Genomic DNA, 20,581 nt, shown 5'->3' on the forward strand with positions numbered 1-20,581 from the left:
CCTTATCAGTAACATGTACGATAATGTGGCTTAATTCCGACCCATGGCTACTTGACTTATGTAACTCACAGTCATGAGCTTTCATGTTTACAATAGAACTTTTTATTACCAAAAAAAAGAATATTATGTTGGCTAAAGATTTTCAAGTCTCGCTTGCTGGCCCATAATGGGAAGGAGCAAAATAGGCTTTTATATCAAAATGGACTTAGTTACTGAACCAACTAATTAGCCCATTACTTCTTTAACTGGCTGGTCCAAATAATGACAACGGTACTAGCCTAGGCCAGCTTAAGCGCTAGCCCATGCTAGCACAAGTGCTGACCCAAAAAAATAGAAAGGGATTAATGGGCTGGGTTATATGGTAAGGCCCGTTATTGTTAAGAAGCTACAGGGTCGGGTTGGGCCGGGCCTTTTAAAATCCCAGCCCAACCCTGAGTCCCCTTAGCTAGGCCCTGGCCCAGCATTGATTCAGAGGCAGAAAAATCCAACTCTGACCCATCCTCAGGGTCGGGCCAGGCTAACCCTGATTGGCCCTGAATATGGAAGGGAAGGGAGATGCATGGGCTGGCTAGGTTGGGAAAAAGAACAAAGAAAGAAAGAAAAAATTTCTGATCTGGTTTATGTTCTGAAGTACCAAATCGAGGTGGCTCTAGAGGAAGAAAAGGAAGAGCAAGAAGAAGAGAAACAAATACAGAAAGAAAGAAGAATAAGAAGAAAGAACAAGAAAAAGAAGGCAGGGTCAGGTTGGGCCGGGTCAGGCTCAACCTAAGGCATCAACCCTGGCCCTGTCCAACCCTGACTCAGGGCCAAAAATTTCCAACCCTGACAAGCCCTCAAGGCCAGGGTATCTCAAGTCTCAACCCAGACCCTGTTTGGGCTCAGGGCTGGCTCGGGTTGTCAGGGCCAAACTTGTGAGTTTGGTTCCTCTGCACATACCAACAGGTGAACGTACATGTGAAAGCCAACCACCTATCCTATTTTTGCCATTCACAAGGGGATGAGGGGTTTTTATGAAAACAAAATAAAAATATGAATGACTCTGAAATGTACCTTCAATTGATCCTTTTACCAAACTTGCACCCCTACAAGTAACCCTATTTCTTCCTTCGTTTTACGTCTCTTTTTCTTATTATTATTTTTTATTTATGAAGTTGCAATTGCTAAGTAACAGAAGGAAAAAGAGGGGAGGGGTCGTTGCTGGCCAACCTGCAGCCATAGGTTGCAAGACCTGCATCCGCTGGCGGCCAGGCTGTCAGTAGTCGCAGGCCGCATGGTCCTCCACTCGTAGGCGGTCATGGTCACTTGCAGTTGCAGGGTCATGGTTTGCTGACTGCAGGTTTCCAAAAACCTTAAAAAAAAAAAAAAGTTTTGAAAGACTACACAATAATCCAGAAACAAATTGAATTAAAACAAACCCTAACGTAATGAAGGTGGCTCTGATACCACTTATTAGCAACGACGATGCCAAATCAAAATTTTCCAACCAAGAAGGCTTTGGATCCAGCAACCTGATCAGATGATCACAATTCATAAGTCCATAGAATTTTGAAACGGATGGTTATGCTTATCCACTAACATTCATTTTCGTCTCAAAGAGCTCTTCAATTCAACGGGACACTATCTGTAAAGCGTCTCTACCCTCAACAGTGATCATATAAAACAGGCGAGCTCCACCAAAGAACAATATCCTGCCACATTTTTCCAGTACACATCTTCAAAATAATAGAACCAGGACTCAATTGATGGTGTGGGGCCCACTTAAGAGAGAAAACAAAAATACCTTACTTATAGATCATATAAGCTGATAAATATTTGGTGATAAAGTTTCCAATACTACACTGGGAACTGGATGCACATCCACTTTATTAATACAAAGAACATTAATAGTATGTAACTCTTATGTAGCTATTAGGGATAACATCATTTGTGCCAGACTGCATATCTGTGCCCACTGGTTGCTAGTGTCCACTCTTTACCAGCTGGGCACCAAGACCCATCGCCTATCTTCATGCACACTTTCTCACCGATTATGGCCGAGTAGAGATTGGGTTGGGCGTCCAGAATCCTTATTGAAGATCGGCTTTGAATGTTTTGAGATCTCCTAATGTCCATCTGCAGAATATTCAAGGAGATTAGTAAGTAGACTTCAGCTCAACATGATATCTTATGAGAGGATATGTTCCGTTAGAATACCAGCTTCACGATTTGGTTGTGCGTGGAGTCGCCCCAATCATAAAAATGGTCATAAAAGATGGCGGGTAGTCCTGGATGTGTCAGAATGTACGCATAACCCTGTACAATTTCATTGCAACTTAGACCATGGGAAAATTTAAAGAATAATACGAAAAACTGAAAAGCTGATAAAGATCTTATAACCATAGATTCAGAGTAAAAGATCAATCAATACATCATCTTCAAAGATCCAAATCTTAATATTCTACAGCCAAACAAAGCATTAGTATTATATAATTATAGACAACAGTGTCTTAATTAATATCCTTGAATGGAAACAAATATTGGTATAAATCTATAATAAGCACTTGTGCTGTCAATGCTTTGACTTGTGCTGCTAAATTTGCAGGTAAACACTCACATGGATCATAAACTGAATTATATATCAGCTTGTCAGGTGTCAGCAGCATGGGCTTTACTCCCTACCATCAATCAAATTGAATTACATGTACTCAGTACTGAACAAAGATTGGCAGGATCATTCAACCAAATATGATCTTGGGCTCTCCACAGACACCAAATGGTCCAATTTGGGAAAGTAACCCAGACGCATTTAAAACACAAATTTTAGTGTCTGTTATGGACATTAGTCCCACAAACCTGAAACCAGGGAACAGCAAAGATCAAAAAGAATAACAGCATATAACTGAATTTATTCTTTTAAAGATGTTAGCATACCAGGTAAGTCTCTTGGAGTTTCAAATTATAGACCTAGGTTGCAAAATTGGTAAATAATTTAAGATGACACTTTGCCAGCCAAGAAAATTATCTTGGGTTTTGGTAACAATGATTCAGAATTCAACTTTACTAACCAACAAATTAACCAACTGATAAGTTTTCTCATCCTCCTTGCTACCTCTAAGCACAACCCCCCCTCCCTTCTCATATTTCTACTTACTCCTTTTCCCTGAGCATCAATTATAAGTAGTGCAACCAAACGGGGATCTGAGGAGCTGGACTCTTGCGAAACTTAAAGAACTGGGACTCAACAATTAGGGACTGTGTTTTGCAATTTTAAAATAAGTAATAAATTGATTCTCCTTAATTATAATTATGGTTATAACAAGAATCAACCATCTCATTTTCATTAGTACCTATGTAGCAGATGCAGATACATGTATTCAAAGCCAACACGGTGTCTGGAAGTCATGTTTGCCAAATCCCAAAAATGCATCTCAAGGATAAAGATTTTTTTTAGAAGGGGGAAGAGAGAGAGAGAGAGAGAGGACAAAAAAAATATGAAAACTCTAATAATAAATACTCCCTCTGTTAAAAAATCCAAAATTATAGGGAGTGGTTAAGGACCCACTTATTTTTTGTGCAAAGATTCCTCTCCTTACTTTTCTAAATTAAGATGTAATAAATGACAAGGGATAATGTGTCATACTTACTAAAAAATCACTACTTGCTCCACACAATGGAGAAACAATTTGGGACAGGTGAAAATTAAAAAACATACGGGGCCATAATAAGGCTTATAATTTTTTGCAGCAACAGATGAAATTTAAACAAGGTCAGAGGAAAAATAAAACCAACAGATCCCATAACAACAGACTAAAAGGAGGAAACATGGCCTAGGTGGGCTGCCAACCTCCAAATTCCACTCCATCTCACCCTCCCCCCCTCCAAAAAAAAATCCATTCACCCCTCCAAAAAAATGCAATGGATTTTTTTTTTGGCAGCAAGAAATGAAGAGAATGAAATAAAACAAACAGATCCATAACAACAGACAGAAGGAAACATGAAAAAGGTTAGCTGCAAATCTCCAAATTCCACTCCATCCACCCTCCCCACACCCTACAACCAAAAAGAAAAAGAGGACGAGCAACATACAGGAGAAAAAAGAAAAGAAGAAAAGGAGAATAACAGCCCATCAGCAGAAAATTAAACAGAGGAACCAGCCCTTACAGACGAAAAATAGAGCAACCCTAACACAAACACGATCTCCAAGCACCCCGAACAAGATGCAAAGTCCCCAAAATAACATCCCCCACCCACATAAACCTCCAACACAATGAAAGGACAGAAGCTCCAGCAGAACCAGAAGAGGGCACAAATGTACGTAGTTTGATAATTTAAATAGACTATCAAAAGATGGGTATCAAGAAATGATGCATGCAAAAACAGATCTAATTTATGTGCAATCTATTAAAGACAAGGTGAAAACAGAAAACAATATAGAACCAAGGAAGCACTGAACCCTGAGGAACTCATCCAAGAGAATAATCAAAGTAATAGTAATGCGCACACCCAAAGTGTGACAAGTTTTAAATTAAAATTTGGGTAAGGAGATCAGTAAACATAAACTTCTATGCTCAGCAGGAAATATATGTAACAATAATTCATGAATCAGGACCATAGACTGATGTAATGAACTAGACAAACAGGCCTATGTTAACTAGAGGTTGTTTGCAAAAGCAAAAGTACATACCTCCATAATGTGACTAGATGGGAAGGGCCAATGAGCCTGTAAGAATGAAGCAACAATGGTTTTAAGAAAAGAAAGTATAAAATTGAAGATTCAGTGATGACTTATGGAACATGGTACAAGAAAATATAAGTATGGGATTTAAAAAACTGAATATTTTGCAACTAGTAATCTTTGTATGAGGAACAACTGTCACAAGGACTGAGGGAAAAATTGTTCTGTACGATTGGTATAAGACGGTCAAAGGGGTAACCTGTACCAACCCATCTCACCTACAATGGGGTGGCATTGGCCTACTAGATTTTGATTTGGATTTTGGGGTATCATTTGATGGTTCAGGTTATGCCAAATAATAGGTATTATTAATATTAAGCATTTGTAACTCATACATGATACATTTACCACCTTTCCACCTTTTATTATTTTCTCATTGAACTTCTCTACATTATCTCCAGTCCCCGGCTAACCCAATCATGATCTTTTCCCATCAACTCTATCCATTTGAGGATCAGATAAGATTCAGGTTAAGCTCAAAACCTGACAAGTCATCATACCAAACAGTATGAGCTCTATATGTCACAAAGGGTTTCGTATCAACATCAAATGGGCAAAGCCCAGATAATTGGGACCAGCAGTTCATAGTCCAAAAGCCCTTTGGCCTACCTGACAAAGTTGCAAGCAATTAAGAATTTAAGAGAGAAAACTAAATGTGAGAGATGCTTTTCTTAGATATGTTGTCCGGCCTAAATGATCTTTGATCAAGTACAGTTCTGACCTATGATTGGGCTGTTTAGACAAACAAATGATCTCAATGTTCTGAGAAACTGTCCCAGAGTCCATGGCAACACTGTACTATCAATAGATCTCTCTAAGGAGATATTATAGTCTAAACAACAATTTAATCAGATGATGCCAACCACCTGATCTTGTATAGTTTTTAACTAAATACATGCTTCTTTTCCTATGGCAATAGAAGGATCAGTCAAGATTATGCAATGACGCCAATTTTGGTTGCCACAACATAATTCCAAGATGCAGCCCAAGCTTTACAACAGCCTAGATGCATCAGAGGCAAAGAAGATGGCTTTCTCCCATTGTTCTGGCCTTATGCGATGAATATGATCAAAATCCACGAAGTACCTGTGTTGACCCAGTGTCATGGTTATCAATGAACGTGACAGCCCTTGAAGGCCACCATCCCATTACACCAGGCGGCTTTCCTTGAGGATCACGCAAACGCCATAGTTCTCCTTTAACTGCGTCCTGCATAGTGAGAGGTATCTCAGGTTCATCTCCCCCTAAAAAATCGATACTTTTAGAAGCTCGGTAAAGAGTACTCCCAAAGGACGCTAAGCATAAGTCCATTGCCATCATAAAAAATATTAAACCTTCAATAAGATACCTGAAGAATCCCCTTTGTTGTGAAGTCAAATGCAGCTGAAAGCTGTCCAGTGCCATCAATCCAATTTATAATCCGTTGCCTGTGACTGTCTGCATGTGGAATTACACCACTATCAGAGAAGAGAATAGGCGCGCGCACACACACACACACACACAATATATATATATATATATATACACAGAATTTATCTTGTCCATGAAACTGGAAAATCCATATGAGAAGAGACACAGTATAAGACAAATCTAAAAGTTTTTGAGCCACCATATTGACACAAACTTTAATGCACTAGTGAAAGATTGACAGCTGACAAGAAAGACTAGGAAGATACCCCTATTATTTCTCACTATGATAGGTAAGAATCAGGTGAGGAGATAAGAAAGGAATGCTATCCGAAGAGAACAAGCTAGTGCATTCAAATTATTTCAGGAGCAGAGACCAACTTTAATTTATCTAATCTCAAGAGCTAAGGCATTAATTAAAAAAACACTTGTAGACCGATTCCTTATATACAACTACAAGTATACAACTTCACCAAATGTCTATCATAGTTGGGATGCCAGGGCAGAAATTGGATATGCTGAACCCCATAAACATGACTAATGTGTGTGAAAAAAGATCAAAGAGAAAATATGAGTGAAATGAATTAAAAACATAAATTATTTGACAAATTATAAAATTTAACCCTAGTTATAAATGAAGATATTACAAAACGTTGAAAATCACAAGCATGGGGGTAGAGAGAGATAGAATGATTGTCGGATCAAAGTTGAGTGTGCACTTAAGTGATCTCTCTCTCTCTCTGTGTTTGGGGAGGAGGGATTTAGCCTGTTGTGGATAAATCTAGACATCTGAGTCAGTGCCAATGTCCACACTTGTTAGAGACTCAGAGATGCAGTTATGGGTCCTATTTTGGGGTGTCCAGGAAATATAAACCCCTAACATTTTCATGTAAAAGTGGGCGAGCCTTGGTGCAATGGTTAAGTTGCGCTATTGCAACCATCAGGTTGCGGGTTTGAAACATGGAAACAGCCTCTCTGCGAAGCGGGAGTAAGGCTGCATACATTTGCCCCTCCCAGACCCTGCAGTAGCAGGAGCCTCGTGCACTGGGACACTCCTTTTTTTTTTTAGCATATTCATGTAAAAGAATTCAGTATGTCAGTCAAAATTGTCAAGGCGAGGCTAAGGCAATGAGCATCCTTGAGATGTGATCACCTTGCGTGTTTAGGCACCCAAAGTGGATCCAATCAACAAAGTGGGGACTGGGGACTGGGGAAGTAAAGGGAAAGAGGTGGGGGGGGGGGGGGAGAAAATGTACCTAGGAACCAGCATACATACCTGGACGGGACATAATTTTGTCTAGATATGCCGCTCATCTTGGCATTGCCTAGGCACCAAGCCACCTGGCCACAGCCATCGGTTGTCTTGGTGCCGGAACAACTATGAATCTAATTCATGAAAAACATTAACAAAAGCAACAAAATGGGGGGAGGGGTTACTAATGGAAACTCGTTACAAGGATAAATTATGGAATAAATTTGGTACTTGGCAGCAAGTGAATAAAAAGGTTCTTGGAGGCTTAAGAAATTTGTATGACTGGCTTCAGCTTCAAGTGAAAGACGAAAAAATCAATTCGCTGTGTAAAATTGGCTTACAAATCTATCTCCTCTGCCGATCCCTTTGTTTTAATTCCAAGTAACATATCCAAGAAAATGACCTTTTCAAGAAGGCAAGATTAAGCAAAATGAAATATTTCCTAAGATAGAAACAACTGAAGCAGTGAACAATTGAAAGTTTGCATAAATTTGATGTTGTGGAACATCCTCCTTCCCCGGGTACCAATCAACGACTTATCTGGATACAGAAAAGGATACAACTGATGTGCATAAAAGATTTCATTTCTTGCATTCTATTGGCTTACAGAAGTGTTCAACACATGAATGGCTCATAAATTGAAGTGTATGGGTAACATACTGCCAGCAAAAGAAAGGATTTCTCAAGAGAAGAGGAGAAAATTTTCAGCCTTTCCATGCCCAAAATGTGGGTTCCCTGGGGTTCCTCTCCTGTTATATCAAATTCTGTGATTCTTAACCGGTTAGTGCAGTTTAATCTCTGCATTTTTCTCTCAGATCCAGTTTCCCTCCAACCAAGCAACATTATAAAGCGGACAACAAAACAAACCTTATGTAGAAATATAGACATGGCAATCTATTATTGATTGATGTGACCTTCCCTCGATCAGTATACAAAACAAAATCTTAAACAATAAAACTAGTAAAATCGTACGGAAAGAAAAGGCCTACCCACTGATGATGAGAATATAAGACACCTTAAATGCGAGCAAAAGCAGTTTAATAGATTATGTAAGAACTAGATTAGTAGAATAAATCTTTCACACACATTAGAAGCAAAAGATAGACATGTAACCATGTGTGAGACTGTACATCAACAAGAAGGTCATCTTGTAGAAACCGAAACCTATACATAATGGAGAAAACAATCACACAATGCAAGGATATATGTAGTTCGGCAAGGCGCCAACGTCCACAGAGAGATGAGAGCAGTTTTCACTAATAAAGGAGAAAGGGTTTCAAGCTCTCTTCCACACACCTCTCTGTGTTCACAAAGAATTCCCGTAACCCTAATAATCTCCCATAACTAACAATTTATAGGGAAACAAAGAGACATTTCTGAAATTACCCAATTTAAACCAAAAAGTTTGCTCGGGGGCTGCCACCCCGAACCCCGCATGGACCCCCAACTCAGCATGGCAGCAAGGTGGGCCAACTCCTCCAGGCCTCAAGCCCTACGAGCTTTTAACGACCCTTCAGAGGCGGCCCACAACCCAATCCACAGAATACAAGATATCAACCCTCAACACATCTATAAATGTGCCTTGCCCATATTGGCATGTAAATTATTGCATCATTATGTGCTCATCTTTTTTTTTTTTTTTGGGGGTGGGATTTGAGGTGTAGAGGTGTAGAGGCAAGCAGGCCATGGATGGATGCGCAGATATAAGAGAAGATTTATTCTAACAGCTAGTTAAACAATACAGAGTCTTACAAACAACAATATAGAGCGACCGGTTGAAAGTCTCACATAGGAGATCTTAAGGGCCAAAAGTTGAATAGTTGCTTGATCATCAAAATGAGTTCTATGGATATTCTTTGCACTGCTCATCAATTCTGAGCACACACGTAACTGCATTAAAGTGGATTCTACCTTCTACTAAAATTTGTGATCATGGATGAAGTTATTCAAAACCTAGGGCGCCCCCCTATTGGAAGCTTGTATCATACTAATACACTTTATTATTTGTGTGGAACAGTATGTTCTTTAATCATTTATAGACAGCACTAGCATGCCAATTAATAGGACCTACTCATGGTTTATTGACTACTAAGACACATAATCTAAGTTCAACTGTGTAGTTACATTTACCAATTGAAATCAAATTGAACTTCCCCACTTTATCTTTAACTAAATATAGAAGAGTACTAGATATGACACTTCAAATAAACATAGCACCAACTGCAATAAGTTCCAATATCTTATGGGGAAGATATCTCAGTCCTACAAGGGGTAATTTGAATAAATCTAAGCTCTTTTATTTGTCCAATAAATAACTAACTCTTATTAAAAATAAAAAATAAAAAAAGTAGGATACCTTGGTTGTAGTCCAAGCTGTAACTACTGTAATTGCAAGAATCCCAGTACTCCCCAACAGAAAATATGGGCTTTGCCCCCTCAATGTATTCCTTCACATACTTTGACGCATAACTAATAATGAACATGGAATAAGATAAATTTTGAGCACATAATATAAAAATTGGTTTCTATATTAAGGAACACAAACAGAAAATTAAGTTCCAACTTAAGGAAAATGAAATCACAAATTTACCCTCTTGCAAAGTCAAAACGAAAATCTTCGAAGCCAACACTATTGCGAAGCCACTGTAGCCATCCAATGATGTCCTTTCTAACAAAATGTTGGGTATGATCTATGTTTGGAACACCATGGAAGTTGTCTCCGGTGCTTTGGTTACCCTGGAAGAGCATTAACAGTAATGAAATAGCAAAACAGTATTATAAATCTCCATATATAGAGGTTAAACCCGCATAAATGGTAACTGAAATTTCAAATTTACAGACAGCAACATCATGTATACTAGCAGACTTAATTCTTCAATGACCAGATGTCCTTCAGTTCTACACCCACAGTCACCAAAGAGGGGGGAAAATAAAAAGAAGGAACAATAGGGAAAAGAAGAAAGTAAGGGATGTCATGCTGCTGTTTCTTCTGATCAATAGCTAATTCTATCACATCTACCATATCCACAGAAAATGCAGTAGCTATTCATTATTAGCAATGTCATGCTATTATTTCTTGACTTAAAATATTCAAAATTACAAGGATACAACAAAATGCAATGCTTCCAAAAGATTGTAACTAGTATACTTTGTCATCTAGTTTGGGACATAAAGTACAATAAGAACCATTCCATATCCAGTTGATATGGAAATTCCCTTTAAGCATTACTTGGATGAATTCCTAGTGTCAGATATTTTGGACTCAATATACAACCAATTTCAATAGATGATCTTTCCAAGCCAACTTCAGACCAGTTCCTATTACAGTCACTTGCATAGCAACTTGAATGATCTAATCCTTTGAAATTTGACAATATGTTGGGAAATCCAGCTTTTGGTGACTTGGAAGATTGTGGATCTTATTTCAATTTGATGGAAGTGCTGTGACTATCCTCATAGATAAAAAGGTTGAAGGATTCAAATAAGTAGTAGTTTTGGATGATAAGCAATAAAAGAGAGTCTGAACTACTAAATGAGTTAGTGCATTGGATGCTTGAAGGAGGAGAAGACTGGTGTGACGGAAGAGGAAAGATTAATAGACAAGATCTACAAGAAGAAGTTAAAATGGTAGTTCTGAAAGAAGAGATAGGTTCGAAAGAGAAATCCAGGGTTAGTTGGCTTAAGGAGGTGATAATAATACCAGCTTCTTCCATAGGTTGGATCCTAGCCAAGAAGAATCAATTGTAAGCAAAAATGATTAGTTCTGGTTGGAATACAAGAATGAAATATCAGAACTTGTAGTTCAGTTCCATACTTCCATTAAGATCTTTAAAGGGAACCTTTTGCCAACCAATCGAAGATGGATGGTCTTCTATTTGACTTTATTTCAGATGATCATAGAGGATGAACTGAATAAGGCAGATGGTGAGCCAGTAAGGAATTATCCCTACTTCTTGATGAGTTTTCACATGCTTTTTTCAAGCATTCTGGGACACATATCACCAGATTTGATCCTGATCTTTTCTTCGAGATCACTATTTTGTACTAAGGCAGTAATTTGATGTTCTTCTCACTTATTCTGAAGAAAGAAGGTTCTAGGTGAAAGATTACCAGTTTATAAGCTTGACAAGAGTTCACATTGGATCTTCTCTAAGGTGCTTGTCTCTAGAACTTCTTGTGACCTCTCAGTCAAAGAAGCGTTTCTAAAAGAAAGGTGAACAATGAATAACATTCTTATAGCTAATAAAACTATAAATTTGAAGAGGTTTAGTGGCTTCCTTGGCATTGTCCACAAAGTTGAAAAAAGGAGGGCATATGATCATGTCAATTGGGATTCTAAAACTACCTGATGAGAAGAATGAGGTTAGCATCAGATGGAAAGAGTGGGGAAGCCCTGCTAATCTTCAGCCTCCATTATTTCGTTCTCTTGAATGGAGTTTCATGAGATTATGTTAGAGGCTCTAGGGGCAATCCTGTTTCACTTTTCTCGTCATTTTTGTATATAGACCAAGGTAAACAATTGGCAAGTGGGAGCGGTATGCTGGATTTTTTTTTTCGTGTGTGTGTGTGTGTGTGCAACTTATGGACATCTAATCTTCTCATTCACTAACTTCCAATGACGGTTTGATTTGTTTGGCTGTTTCACATTTCCAAATAAGAGCAAGAAAGACTCAAGGAATTTTTTGTTTTACTTATAGATAATGTCAAGGCTATGCTATGCACTTCCAGAGGTCTAGTGGATGGGATGAGAAGCACTTTTGTCCTTAATAAAATCTCCAAACTACTTGTTGAAACTAAATAGAAAGAGAGAATCACTTTAAAATGTAAAATATTTCAAGCAAAGCCTTCCTATATGCTGTCCAAAGAAAGATAAGAATATCTATCATGGTAAATGAAAAACTTGAAAACCTCCAAAGCAAACATCCAATGCAAACAGCATGCAGATATCTATTTAAACATTTAGATGTAATTTTCAGGTCTTCATTTATAAGTGATAAATCCAAAAGTCCCTGTAATTTAATTCTCATGTGAAGAAATATAAAAGTTTACATATTCTCACACTAGACAATTCAGAGGTGACAAGATTTTACAATATAACTACAGGGTATTACTTACCGTTCCACCAGTACAAGATGTAACAGCTCTCTCATCCCAAGATAATGGAATTCCATCATAACGATTATACATTCCCCCATGCCCCTTGACAGTCCCAACTCGATGATTAATAACTATGTCAGCCATTGCTCTAACTTTGTATTGCTTCATTTTTTGAAGTAAAGCTTTCAATTGATGCTCAGATCCATACACAGAATTGAGAGAATAAAGGTTTTGTGGTAGATAGCCTATAAGTAAAGACATGAAAGTCAAAATAAAAAATAAATACACGAGTGGGAAGCAGAAAACAGAACAATAACTCTATGGAATTGCTATGCTGCAAACCTTCTGGTGAAAAGGAATGGGTTGCTGGTGGCAGCCATGCTGATGTAAATCCGGACTTCGCGATATCAGGAACCTTTCTTTCTAAGTTACTCCACCAATGATGCTTATGAGACTCCCAGTTGAAAGCCTGATATACCCCAAATCTTAGAGAGAGTTACAAACTTTCCAATGAATAGCAGGTTTCAAGAAGTAAGATATGCTGTAAGACTGGTAAGTCATAAACTGCATATGCTTCTAAAAGCTTAGAAACCAAGTAATTTCCCATATTTTCTTCTAATTATCTAGTTATAGAGTTTCATAAAGTGAGGATTAAACCACTTCAAACCAGTATGATTGAAGAGTGATATATTTTCCTGGACCCAGTTAGCAGTTAAAATAATCTCAGCAAGACTTACCTGGAAAAGGATTTCTCTTCCGCTCCGTAATACTGCACCTGTAAATGGATCGGAAAGCATATTGAAATTAGCATCCACAAGATCTTCAAGAATATAATATCACATTTTAAAAATAAGAAATCCTGATTGCAAGCCCTGACATATTGCCTTCAGTATAAATATAAGGATGAATATGGACCAGATATAAGCAGCAGACTCAATAATGTGTAGAATAAGCATTGGAAACCACAGCCCGGTTCCACGAAGAATATCTAAAGACTATAGCTGACAATGGAGGTTACATAGGTCCCCTTTCCCAAAGAAGATAATCTCATAAAACCAAATTGGTTGTCATTCAGTTCCATGTCCTATTTGGTAGAGCCCCTGACAGGCTTATGTCATGCTCTGGCATGCCAAAGCACAACTTCCATTAAGGACCTTAGTTATTTATTAGGCCATATTCCTATGATTTTCCTACGCTGTCATTGCACTTCCCTCATTATCACCTGCTCCAAATGAATCCAGTCACTGTCCTGCATCAGGCCTTTGTTAATTGGAGCCTATATCTATATGTTTTTTACTTATATGTTTTATTTCTTTAATTGGAATTCATGGATCAGATTGTGTTCGGATTAGGGAAACTCAATCTCTTACAATACCCAAAATGACATTCAAAAATGAATTCATGCAACTTGATTACTCAACAGAAAATCCATATGCTTCATCAGAAGACCTCAAAATACATGTCTAAGCCAATACATGCCCAAAATACTGATTATGATTATAAAAAGGGTGCATCTTGTTGTCACCAAGGTGGTGAAGTTAGAAGTTGTAACCTTCTTTTGATTGCCCCTTGTCTTATTCCCAAAAGTTATTTAAGTTAAGGGTAAAAAGGAATATTTCAAAAAAAAAAAATATGAAAGTGACTTATCATTATGTCATTTTCAATAGTTGTCATTGTCCATGTGAAATGACATCATTTACCCTCGTGGAAAAAAGAATTGTGCCATACTAAAAGGAAAAAAAAAGTAAGGTTATAATCTTGGCATAACCAACCTTGGTGACAACAAGATTTTCCCTTGAAAAAAGGGGCTCTAAAAGCAATACAATTTGCATACCACAAAAGTTACTTTTAGAATAACTATCATGTGAAACTTCAAACCCATCTATATAAATGTCGTATTTAATAGAGAAAACTTTGGCTTGTTGAAGTGCGGCTGATATAAAAATGTATTTTGGTAACCCAAAATTGGTTGCTGTCAGTGATATTTTGTCTACTTTTCTTTTTATCCAAAATACAGATTAGTAAGCCATTCAATAATAAAATCAGACATCATCCATTGAGCATTTCATAAAGATTTAAAGTCTGAAATCATAAAACTAGAGTAGACAAAAAGAAAATGTGTCATACATAAACTAACTTTTACATGATATCAAGGAAGTAGGAGAATGAAGGATATTTCACGAAGAATTACCTTGATCTGTCCCCTGAAGACTGGCATCAAAACCCTGCATTTTAACACAAGACAAGATTAAAGAAAGAAGTGTAACATGCAAAAAAGCCTTCTCAATCATAGAAAAACATATAACCAGCTAAGATCTTCAAAGATGAACAGATAATTTTTAAAACTAGAAATCATTACAATAAGACGTGCAAACAGGACAAGAAATGGAACAAGAGGTAAGATCCATACATTGTTCCCGTTTCCCATATCAAATCAAGTTTAATTGTACAGAAATTAGTTCTAGATGGAATGAGGTCCACAACAATGAATCCCTGCATCCACAATTACCCCAAGTAAAAACTTCTTTCAGTTACACTCAAAAAGTAAGTACATAAAACAAGAAAGACTCCAACAAACAGATTTTGGTCAAGATAACCATGAGTTCATTAGGGTTGATTTGAGCCATGAGGAGGGATAATGGGATCATTCCAACCATTGCAAATAGGAGATGCTTTTGTTCAGACCACATTGTCAAATTTCATCGCTCACCAAGTATTTATAATTCCCAATGTAATTTCAATCGGTCAAATATTGGCTTCTTTGATCATTGACAAAGCCAAAGAAAGAGAGTTTATTTTGCCACATGGCAAAATGCTTTCAGACTGAAGCTTACCATAAGTAGAGGATGCTCTGGCCAACATATTTCACATGGCAAACTCTCACCAGCTAGTTCCATGGCATGGTATGGGGTATCAATACTAATAGAGTTTACTGACTTAGAGGATTGCCATATCCTCAAATAATATGGTATTGCCAGAAGGAAACCCTGTTTCTGATGGAGATCTCCGATCAGTAGCTCAAAAACGCAATTTAAGTTTTCAAACCCAACCCGGCACTCAACAAGACAGACCCTCTCTAACTTAGACGATCAGGAATTTTCTCTGTGAAGGGTGTTGTCCCTCCTCACCACTGACCGCTCTACCACAAAAGCAACCTAAGAAACCTCCAAAGCCACCAAATTTGCAGCTTTCTCCATGCAGCACAGTGCAGGGGGGGGGGGGGAGCAGAAACACTGTAGCTATTTGTTTACATTTTCATGAAAGTTGTTCTACAGTATTTAGTACAGGAAACAACAACAATATAAACTTAAAAGTGAGCTGTCCACTAAGTTTCCTAATCCCTTCATGCATATAAATAAGCAATAAGTTACCAATATTGAAATGATAAAGCAAATTGAACTCGTTACGCAGAAAGACAGCCAGAACAAATGTGCAGGCTATTCAACGATAATAACAACGAGGATAAGAAGAAGAAGAAAAGGGATAATTTGAAAAAACCTCAGAAAGTCTCAACTGGGATGAAATGCGAGGAGATGAGGTGCAGACGTCGGGATCGCAAGCTTCCTCTTGCATCTTTGGCCGCTAAATAGCAAGAAAAGCTGAAAATTCGACGGAACCTACCAAAGGGAATCAAACACCTCCTCCATCCATGATACAGACAGCAATCCAATGCTCAAATTGATCACCACCACCACAATTTCTCTCTCTGAATCTTTTGGACATTGGAGTGTGTGTTTGTTGTTCCTTCTCTATTGTTCGTGGCAGAGAGAAGGATTCGAAGAGGACAGCAACGACAAAGCACCCACCGCCAATTTCGAATTTCCGTTTGGTATTGAAAGAAGAAAAGGAAGATGAGAAGAATAGTGATGGATATCTGTAAAGAGAATCAGCTTTTGATATCTCAGCTTTTATATTATACTCCCTGTATGGATGAGGCTCGAGGATTAGTGAAGGAAAGCTGGAAGGGCCACCAGCTTTTCCCCATGAACGGATCTCTCAGCTTCCGAATGGTATTCTCTCTCTCTCTCTCTCTCTCTCTCTCTCTGTGTCTCTTCCTTTTTTTTTGAAGCTTTCTGCTTATTCTTCCGCCCTTTCTGCTGAGCTCATTTCCTGCGATTCTGCGAATATAAAAGATGTTCAGAAGTCAAAAAATTACTCCAGAGAAATTGATTTGAGATGAACGGTACACCATGTAATCGAATTTTCAACTGTTGGATCCGAATCCAATTTTCTACCCCGTTCATGGGCGGCAAAAAGTGTGCTAATCCAACAGTTGAGAGGTAGACAAACATTTACAATCCCATTCACACTCCTGCCCCGAATACAACCGGAATTACCCGAAATTGGACATTTTTTCGGTTCGCTCCCATCCAGGGTATCGGTGCATGTATCGGTAGACAATTGATACCTATGTATTTTTACCATTTTACCCTCCTTTATTTCAATACCAAAGTTACACTATCAATCAATCCCTGAGTGCGTTGGCTTCCGTTCCTTTTGATACCCTCAGCATTTTAAAGGATATCGAGCAACTTGTAATACATTTCAGAAGTTGTTCCATTCACCATATTTTCTGGGAGATTAGCGTGGCTCGGAAGGCCTTGTCTCGTACATGTAAAATCAATTGGTCAATTTCCGCTCTTTGGCTATTTGAATTATATAACTCAGATTCCTTGTGGTCAACACACTTCAATAAATGAGTTTTTGCTTCATCAAAAAAAAAATCGGCCAAAACCATGGTATTTGTGCACGGCAGTTATGTGCATGACTTTCATTAAATGCAATTAGATTAGCATAAATATTAATTCAAAATAACGTAAAAACCCTTATCCATTTTTTTGATGGAGTTAATGAGAGAATCTTCCGTGTATGAATACTTTCTCTTTTTTTATATACTAAAAAAGAATACTTCCCCTTTTTCTTGGTAAACTGTAAATTAATCAAAAAATTTTTTTCTAAAGAACCGTAATCCTATCATTGATGATGACATAACGCCACAAAAAATTTTGTTGCTAAAGACATAACAGGAATATAGTTGTTATAGGTACATGTTGAACCTCAAGAAACCAATTCTACTTCTATTATTTAATTCTAAAGAGCAATATAACAGAATCCAAATCTATCCATTTTATCATCATTTTATTTGTAATTCCACCTTTACCCTTATATGTGGGACACAATAGTAAATAAAAAATAAGAGAATGAATGGGAATTAAATGAACAAAATTTTGCTACTACCAGAGTAGCAGTAATGTTCTTGTTACAAGGCTAGCAGCAAAGGAGATGGGATCTTAAAGGGAATAATAGAAAAGGGGCAATGTCCTCTATTCGGGAATGCATTTGGGTGCAGGCTACGCCCAAACAAGGGCACCGATGGAGTTTGGATCATTCAGGGGGCGTGTGCCGGTCATTTCATCCACCCCCCATGTGTCAAGGCGCACTTTGTGCCCCTAGTGTAGAGAATTTTATCCCTTTAGAAAATACTAAAACCTAGGAGGGTATTTAACTATTTATGAACCTAAAGGGGAAGTGAATTATTTTATTTCCTTGGCTGCCAACCTGGTAGCAAGCAAAAATTTTTCTGAATCAAACAAGCAAATGAACAGTAAAAAGTCCCATCTGCTTCTTCTTATTTTTGTTTTTGCTTTTGTTTTTTTTTTTTTCTTTCTTTCTGGATCTGTCCCTAACCTCCCCTGCTACCTAGCCCCACTATATCACCTCCTCTTGTCCGTTGCATCCCGTACAGTGACGTTACAGAAGACATGAACCTGTTAAAAGTTCTCAATCAATAGTCACAGATCCAAACTAGCTATTTGAATAAATATGTTCATTGGTCACTCTATAAAATCTCAGTTTTACTATGTTGCTTTGAACTGGTTTCAATTCCGATTTAAGTTTGTAACCTTTACTATTATTCATGTTGCCAATAACAATAAAAAAAGAGGCCAACACCAAAACAAATGTAGATCAATCACACAACAAGAGCTAAGAATAAATCTTGGAGACTACGTAAAGTCTATCTCTTGGGCTTTCATTCTTGACACTTGGTAATTTCGTTCCTTATGATTCAAGGTCTCATGGCAAAGTTTTGATAACCCTACCAACACCTTTCTGCCTGGTCAGCGTCTATTCCGAGGGCCGAGTGCAAAATCTTCGGATAGACTACATGTCAAATTTAGTACTCAAGCTCACTTGTCACTTTGTCCTCTTATGTTCCTCTATTGCTTGTTTTTCAAATGGTTCGAAGCAAATTTGATTTTTTCAAATAAATTTTAAAACGTTATAGTTACATCACATGTGTACAAACCAAACTAATTTAAAAATTATGTGATGACTAAGATAATGTCATGGATATATTCATAAAGTTTGGGCTCTAAATGTAATGCCACGTGGCCATATTTGTGGGGGCAGCCTACTCAAACGTTGGTATAGGAAAACCCAATCCAAAAGGAAAGAAAAATTTTAAAATTTTTGTTTAAAAGGAAATTATTTTTATTTTTTTTCCAAAATTTTAAATGGTCATAACTAAAATCCAACCCCCTCCCCCCTTTTGTGTCCAATTCTTGTTATAAAAATTGATAAAAGTCCAGTAAAAAAAATTTGTACACATTATTAAAAAGCCTTGAATATGGAGTTTCTAAATTTTTATTTGAATAAAGTAAATTTAATGAAATGTTACCATTTAAAAGATCGAGTTATAATCATTAAAACCAGTTGAGTATCCCAAAATTCTATCAAACCAAAGTAAAAAATGTAACTTCCTTTTATTTATTTATTTATTCTTAAGGGATGTGGGGAGAGATTTAAAGGGCGTGTAGGATCAATGTGTTAAAGTCATAGTTGAAAAATCAGATTTTTTGGCTCGACTCATCCTATGAGAAGCCTGGTGAATCGGCTTGGTTAGACTTAATCAAGACAAATTTATATATATATACTTCTTCATTTAATCTTCGGTACATTAAAATTTTTATTTTTTTATTTTTAAAATGCCTATCGTTTATCATTTATGGTCTCTTTACTTTTTATTGAGTTTATTTTTCCTTTAAAATACCCGATATTCAGTGCCTCTGGTTATTACGAGACAAAAACTTCCCTTCCTTTATGTCTAAGCTTTACTTTTGAGGGTCCCATAAAACTAATGTCGTGTATATCTCATCTGGCGGCTCTGCCTCCCCAACCTTTTCCTTCAACTTTAGCTTCTTATGATCTTATCTATGTCACTAACCTTCGAACTCGTTGTCCAAACCCTAATTCTTCCTATGGGGCAATCTTCTCTCTTGTTAATGCTGCCTTCGTTTAATAAGGGAAGCTTGCAATCCATTCTCAGTGTTGATTGTCATGGCATCACTAGCCGTTGAGTTAAGGTTTCGAAGGCTAGAGTCTCAAACGAGGACATTGGAAAGGGGTAGAGAAATGATCGGACTCGGGGATTTTTGTGCAACTCTGGTGAAAAAATCGAGTCTGTTCTGATTAGGATAAAATCAAATTGAGTCCATTCATTTGAATGAGTTTACATGAATATTGACCAGGTCCTTCAAACCTGGTTTTCCAATTATGGTTAAATTTGAAATCAATTTGATTTATCCTTTTTTTAGTGGGGTGGGGTTCTATCAATGACTTGAAAAACAAAATGAAAACCCCATACATTGAGAATTTCCCATCTATCCAAGAAATTGTCAAATCATCTTGTCCACATAACTAACAAGCTAGAACGTAAGAAAGAGATACCACACAGGACATGGTGTGATCCCCAACAACCAATAACCTTCCTATTGTGTTAAATTGTCATCTTGGCACATGAGAGTCCATTTCCCTGCCATCGACTTCTATTTCGAAGTGGTGTGCTCCATCATCGAGTGTGATCAAGATTATTTGTAATGCAAGTATGATTCCAAATACATCGAATGGTGGTTTAGGTATTACCTACTGTGACTCTAACAGAGTCTCCTACATGCTGTTTCAATTCCATCTTCTTTTAATGAGGTTACAACTGGGGAGGCCTTTGCCATTCGATCATCTCTGCTGGAGGCTACATTAGAGGGATTTGAGAAGGTGGTTCTAGAGTCTAACAATACAAAAGTTATCTCTTATTTATCAAAAGGGATTACTTC

General features: G+C 37.5%; 1 protein-coding gene and 1 long non-coding RNA gene across 3 annotated transcripts; one reads left to right on the forward strand and one right to left on the reverse strand.

The window, feature by feature from the left end:
• Positions 1 to 1,788: 1,788 nt before the first annotated feature.
• LOC122662279 (probable alpha-amylase 2) lies at positions 1,789 to 16,390 on the reverse strand. Of its 2 annotated transcripts, XM_043857870.1 has the most exons (13): positions 15,969 to 16,390; positions 14,881 to 14,963; positions 14,662 to 14,695; positions 13,208 to 13,245; positions 12,813 to 12,939; positions 12,489 to 12,715; positions 9,964 to 10,109; positions 9,730 to 9,842; positions 6,063 to 6,151; positions 5,801 to 5,923; positions 4,664 to 4,699; positions 2,194 to 2,292; positions 1,789 to 2,112 (listed from the first exon to the last, which is right to left on the reverse strand). In XM_043857870.1, exons 2-13 carry the CDS (start codon positions 14,896 to 14,898, stop codon positions 1,921 to 1,923), a joined length of 1,242 nt encoding a protein of 413 aa, XP_043713805.1. In that variant the 5' UTR covers positions 14,899 to 14,963; positions 15,969 to 16,390; the 3' UTR covers positions 1,789 to 1,920. The 2 variants fall into 2 exon arrangements, with proteins under 2 accessions (XP_043713805.1, XP_043713804.1); XM_043857869.1 differs by lacking the exon at positions 14,881 to 14,963.
• Positions 12,985 to 20,011, forward strand: LOC122662284. The gene is made up of 3 exons (XR_006332999.1): positions 12,985 to 13,114; positions 14,216 to 14,219; positions 20,000 to 20,011. It is a non-coding gene; the product is annotated as an uncharacterized LOC122662284 (long non-coding RNA).
• The last annotated feature ends 570 nt before the right edge of the window (positions 20,012 to 20,581 follow it).

This window comes from Telopea speciosissima, chromosome 5 (assembly GCF_018873765.1).
Source record: "Telopea speciosissima isolate NSW1024214 ecotype Mountain lineage chromosome 5, Tspe_v1, whole genome shotgun sequence".
NCBI classification, from domain to species: domain Eukaryota; kingdom Viridiplantae; phylum Streptophyta; class Magnoliopsida; order Proteales; family Proteaceae; genus Telopea; species Telopea speciosissima.